The following is a 6152-nucleotide window of genomic DNA, read 5'->3' as shown; positions in this document are numbered from 1 at the left end:
CATCCATCCATCCATCCATCCATCCATCCATCCATCCATCCATCCCACCTTTGATGCCGTCTGGTAGTTCCTGCAGGTCACAGTACCACAGCTGGTTGACCGGCTCACAGCCCTCAGTGATGGACAGAACCGCGTAGCGTCCGTCATCAGAGATCTGTGGACAGGAGGACAACAATCAGAACCAACATCCGCTGGGTCATTGTTCTGGTGAGCAGCCTTTGATGGTACCTGACTTAACAAACCCAGAACCCAGAAGCTGAATGGTGCTCTGAGGAGGAGAACTGATCATTTAAAACCTTTAAATCCGGGTCAATCTTAGGGCCAGATGCTAAACGCAAAACAACCAAACACCTCGACCCACCAGAGGTGTGGTGCCGACCCGTTGCTCTGGTTTGGAGATGCTTGATGGAACCTTGATAAATCATAAGGAGGCTCTGCCTGGTTCGGGTTGATCTGGGTCAGAATCTCAGGTTTCTGCTGAATGTTTGCTCTAAACAGGGACTGGAACCAAAATCAAGTGGGTTCTTCAGACCTAAAGAGAATAGATTCTACAGACCTCTTCCCGCTACCGACCGATAGATAGCGGATCCCGGGCTTGGACTCACAGTGACTGAGCTGTGCCATTTGGGATGATCCGGGAACTCTGCGACCAGGATGTCCTCGGACTGCTTGGTTCCGATGACGTGATAGAAGAGCTTCTGGTTAATGTTGGACGTGGTCTCTGTGCCTGCAGGAACAGGGGCTCATTATTCTGGTTCAAGGGTCCACTTTCTGGTTTAAGAGCTTCAAAACCAGTCCAGAACCTTGGGTCCTGGTTGGTCCCATTATCTTTATCTATTAGAAAATATCATAATAATATCCCATGTTAGAACCATTTAGACGGTCCGTGTTGGACCGACCAGTTCTAGCGCCCGGCTCTAGGCTCTGAATCTGTGCAGTGGGACGGATGGATTACCGTCGCTCTTTCCTTCCTGGGGGGGGTAGCAGTTGTAGAAGATGCCCTTAGCGTCGTGGGTCCAGGCCAGGCAGCTGAACTTGACCCGTTCCAGGACGTCCGGCAGCTCGGTGAGCCCGTCAGGTTTCAGGAAGCGCAGGGTGACCCAGTCTGAGCCGCTGCTGCTCAGACCGTAAGCGAAGTATTCACACTCCTCAGACAGCCGTCCCACTGAGAGGGACAGGGACAGAGGTCAGAGCGGCGAGACGCTTCCAGGACAGCGTCTGCAGCGGGACTCACTCTTAAGAGCCACGGTTCCGTCTTCAGACAGCTTGTTTGGGTCGAAGAACACGGAGGCTGGAGCATCAAGGGAGTCCTGCACGTACAGCACATCCTGGTTCTGGAGGCCTTTGTTGTGGAAGTAGAAGTACCTGAGCAGAGAGGCAAGGAAAGCACTGTGAGGGGGGAAGAGGGTTAGTGTTGGTAACAAAACTGTTAGCGATGGTTACAGGACTGTTAACGTTGGTCACAGAACCGTTAGCCATAGCAACAGGACCATTAGCCACTGTAACAGAACCATTAGCGTTGGTAATAGAACTGTTAGCGATGGTAACAGAACCACTAGTGTTGGTAACAAAAGCGTTAGCATACGTAACAGAACTGTTAGCGATGGTAACGGGACTGTTAACGTTTGTAACAGAACCGTTAGCGATAGCAACAGGGCCATTAACATTGGTAACAGAACTGTTAGCGATGGTAACAGAACCATTAGTGTTTGCAACAGAATCTTTAGAGATAGAAACAGGACTGTTAATGTTGGTAACTGAACTGTAAGCGATGGTAACAGAACCGTTAGCTGGTTATTTTACTGGCCTTCAGGTGAAGACCATTTCTGACATGTTTGCTTTACTGTCGTAAACATTGGATTTATGCAGAAAAAAAGAGGTTTTTCTATCTTCGTGTTTCTTTGTTTGTTTGTTTGTTTTTTTTATACAGAAAGTCCATCCATCCATTCCATCATTTTAGCGTTAAATCAGATGATCTGACCTGATGATCAGACATCGTTTCCTTCTGCTGCAGTAAAGTAGGGTTAAATGTTTTGGTCTGTAATGGAAATCTTAGCCGCTCCACAGTGACCAGAACCAGAGATCTAAGGCCTTGAGGTTCTAGCTGAGGTTCTGGCCTGGAGTCCGTCGGGTACCTGGATCCTCGTTTGTAGGGGCAGCTGTATTTGGGGTAATCGTAGAGCTCGGTCAGGCGCTGCTGGAACCTGGCCCTCACGGCGCAGCCCTCCAGGTACGGCATGGTCACCTTGTTCTGCTCCTCCACAAACGCCTGAGCAGCAGAAACAGAGACGGGGTGAAGCTTCTGAGTCACAGAGGGAGCGCGCCTGCAGGAGGACGAGTGTTACCATGGTTTCTGGGCTGTCAGGGTCCTCCAGCCAGGCGTAAGGATCACAGATCTTGGTTCCGTGGTATTCATCCACCTGCACAACAAACAACAGTAGAGTTTGGCACTGAAGCTTGATATTCCTGTTCTCAGCTATTTCTTTCACTCTGATTTCTCTGGAACCGAGTATCAACTGCCATCAGCAGATGTAATATTTGGCTCATAAACCGCAGAACTGACAGCTCTGGAATGCACAGATCTATTGTTGAAGCTTCTGAAGCACCGACTCCAATCAGCAAGTGATGCCATCAGACCAGAGCACGCACACGGCGTTATTAGGAATCAGTCATTATTTAACCACAACTGAATGACGCCTCAGAAGGAGCTTTAGGGAGGCCTGAACTCCCTGCACCGCCGCCGGCCTGCGTCTCGTCTATAGAGTGAACACTTTCATCGTCAGAGGTCCGGGGGCTGGAAGGCTGGTGCTCAAACCAGAACCTGGTATCCAACATCAGGGTCAGGGGTGAAGGTCTGAGCGTCAGACAATGCTAAGAGCTAAAAGAAGCTCAGACATCAGAAAAACGAACCTCTGAAGCAGAGATGGAGGAAGCAGACAGCTGATTGGCTGAAGACTGGAGCTCACTTCACATTGGGTAGAGAGAAAGTCAACTTTAACCTTTAAGAGGATGGGTTTAAAGTTCATCCACATGTTCATTAAGAGGGAATTGTTGAATTAAGCTGCTAAAATAATAAAGGGATAAAATAAACAACACAATAAAACTTTAATCAAATCAAACGTCTTTGAAATCAAACTGGAAGCAACACTGACTGCCAATCAGTTCCATCTGCTGCTCAGGTGGAACTGATTGGCCATTAGAAAGGCTAACTCAGTAAAGGAGTGGATCTGCAGACTTTCTCAGTCCCTCCTGGCTGATGTTTTGGTCCCTTTGAATGGCGGTGGTGCCTTCACACTCCGAACCACCCTCAGGTAGTGCAGCTGATCCAGGATGGAACATCAATGCCAGCTGTGGCCAGAAGGTTTGCTGTGTCTGTCAGAGGAGTGTCCAGAGGCTGGAGGCGCTACCAGCGGACAGGCCAGGACCCCAGGAGACACGGAGGAGGCCGTAGTACGGCAACAACCCAGCAGCTGGACCTCTACCTCTGTCTTTGTGAAGGAGGAACAGGAGGAGCACTGCCAGAGCCCTGCTAAATAACCTCCAGGCTGCCAGTGTGCATGTTTCTGCATTAACGGTAAGAAACCGACTCCACGAGGATGGTATGAGGGCCTGACGTCCACAGATGGAGGTTGTGCTTACAGCCCAACCCTCCGCCCTCCATGAACTCCCCAGAGGAAGCAGTGACAGGATATGAGATTGCTTGTTTTTGGTTTGTTTCATATGAGCGAGATGTGGATCATTTTATTTTTATGTCGTTATATTTACAGTAGGCCTACATGAAGAACTACTGAAAATAATTCCAGATTACATAAAAAGATTAATTAATTCACGGAGGAAAAGGATTAGGATTTACTCGATGAACAACCTACTGAGCCCACTGGTACAATCTGAAGCCATTCTATGGGCCTGATAGCCGCTAATAACGACCATTTATTGGAACGATAACATCCAAAGCAGCGTTTTTTGTTTTTTTTACATTGTTTCCTTGATTTTCCGTTATTCCATCATGTTCTTCTCACCCAGATGAGTTTAGTGTCATTTGGAGCCGTTCTGAAGATATTCCGTTAGGTTATATCCAGTAACGTCTTCCTATGGGCAACGACTTGAAGGCACAAACTAAACTGTTCATCATTTATTCTTTATGGAACGCCAGCATTCAGAACATGGAGGCCAATCACTGTCCCACAGACATCCGCAGTTAGATTTTATATATTTATCTTTTAAAACAAAGTGTGCATGACGTCATCCGCGGTAGAACATGATGTAATACCTAAAATCAAGGGCCCAATGTAAAAAAACGGTGTTCCCCTTTAAGTCCATCTTCCTCTCCTTTGCAGCTGTAGCGCAGCTTCTCCATCTTTTTAAAACTCATTAAACTCATTAAAATCATTAATGCATTAATTAGTTGGTTGATTAACGAATTCATAGCTGCTTTTATGAAGATTCTAAACTTTAGGCTGGATTTGGATCTGAGTTTATTTAAGATGTTCATAGAAACGGAGCGCTGGTAGATGATGATGATGATGATGATGATGATGATGATGATGATGATGATGATGATGATGATGATGTTTACTGTGGACCGGAACCAGAGGTGACATGGACCCATGGTCCTCCAGGACCCGTCTGTTGGATCTGACTGAAACCCTTTTCTTTTTTTTTTCTTGCTGAGCTGAATTTAGAACCAGAACCGGTTCTGGTTCCGGTCCAGTCTGCCTGCTGGAGCAGCAGCCAATCAGCGGGGAGGATTCTGCTGACGAACCTTAAAGTTTGTCAGAACCGGATCTCAGGCTTAATGGACCCGAACCCACCGGGTCGGTCCTGAACTCAGAGGCTGAGGTTCCGGGCTGATCGATAATCACTGATTATTACTGATTAATCAATAATCACTGATTAACCAGCTGTTTCCTGACTGCTTTCATTCTCCACCCGGACCGGACCGAACCGGACCGGACCGGACCGGAGTCCAAACTCACCCGGCTGAGGTCTCTGCGGGCTGCGGGGTATTTGAAGGCCATGACGCCGCTTTTCGCTCCGAACCGCCGGTGTTCTGAACAGAAAGTGAAACTTTAAAAAATAACACACAGGAAATGACGTCATCGGCACGGCAGTCCCTGCGGCCAAAAGAGAGAAAATCACCAGGAAGAAAAAACCAGGAAATAATGATTAATATTTAGAGCAGCGCAGGCAGAGGCCCACAGCATGACTGATGGATCTGCAGCAGGTTCCTCTGTGTTTTCGCCCCAAACTCCTGCTTCCTTTCCTTTCAGATCATCAGACATGTGGTCAAAGAAAACTTGAGAAAATACAGAAAACTCTTTAAAAACAATGATTTCAATAATCGATGGATGGATTTACGCCCCGCGGCCGATAATGAGAAGAGGTCATGACCCCCAGCAGCGCTGAGGGGGGGTTTGCTGTAAAGGTTCCCACATGATGGAGGCCAGACCACAAACCATGCAGTCTGAACTTTGACTAGGCTGCTAGAGGAAACTGCTGCTGGGGAGACTCCATCCTTCCCCCGGGATGTTCAGGGTGGGAGGAGGGACAGTCTGCCTGCTTGATGTCCTCCTCAGGACGCGGTGGACGCTTCCCAAACATCTGGAGGTCTGTCCACATCTAACGTCCGGAGGTGGTCCTCATTACTCATTAGAAAGTCCCTCTAGTTTAAATCCTCACTAGATCAGAGCAGATTAGACCCAAACCTTTGAAAAATAATCAGCAATAATCTGCTGCAGTGTCCAGATGACAGAGACAACTATTTTACTTAATGTTTTAATTTGAGCATTTAATTCTCAGACATTTTATTCTTTCTATCTAAAATAGAAAAAAGAAACATAAATGTGTTGCCTGGAAATTAGTAAGAAATTGAAACAAATACAAAATAAAATCCTTTATAAACCTTTATTTATAAACCTGGAGCTCCTCTGAGTAACTCCCTTAGAATCACATTTAAACTGGATGAGTTGTGAACAAATATTATAGACAGACTGACTTAATTAGTTTAATTTGTTTTCATCCAGATGAGCTCTGATAGCTCAGAGTAAAAACCAGCTGACATCCAGTCTACATCCAGACTGTTCTCTAAATTCAGTCTGTTCTCTACATCCAGTCTACATCCAGACTGTTCTCTACATCCAGTCTGTTCTCTA

At 46.8% G+C, this 6152-nt stretch overlaps 1 protein-coding gene across 1 annotated transcript in view; it reads right to left on the bottom strand.

Moving 5' to 3' along the window:
* LOC107094251 (prolyl endopeptidase-like) overlaps positions 1-5193 on the bottom strand; it is a 13806-nt gene extending 8613 nt beyond the window's left edge. Inside the window, exons 1-7 of the mRNA XM_015389769.1 lie at positions 4977-5193; positions 2346-2420; positions 2136-2269; positions 1235-1365; positions 956-1165; positions 606-727; positions 49-154 (exon numbers count right to left, since the gene is read on the bottom strand). Of these exons, the coding sequence (XP_015245255.1) occupies positions 49-154; positions 606-727; positions 956-1165; positions 1235-1365; positions 2136-2269; positions 2346-2420; positions 4977-5018 (820 nt within the window). The 5' untranslated portion in view covers positions 5019-5193. The remainder of the gene's footprint in view (positions 1-48; positions 155-605; positions 728-955; positions 1166-1234; positions 1366-2135; positions 2270-2345; positions 2421-4976) is intronic.
* Positions 5194-6152: the final 959 nt, after the last annotated feature.

Source organism: Cyprinodon variegatus, unplaced genomic scaffold, assembly GCF_000732505.1.
Source record: "Cyprinodon variegatus isolate N-32 unplaced genomic scaffold, C_variegatus-1.0 Scaffold472, whole genome shotgun sequence".
Taxonomy (NCBI): domain Eukaryota; kingdom Metazoa; phylum Chordata; class Actinopteri; order Cyprinodontiformes; family Cyprinodontidae; genus Cyprinodon; species Cyprinodon variegatus.
This window is presented reverse-complemented; position numbering and strand designations above follow the sequence as displayed.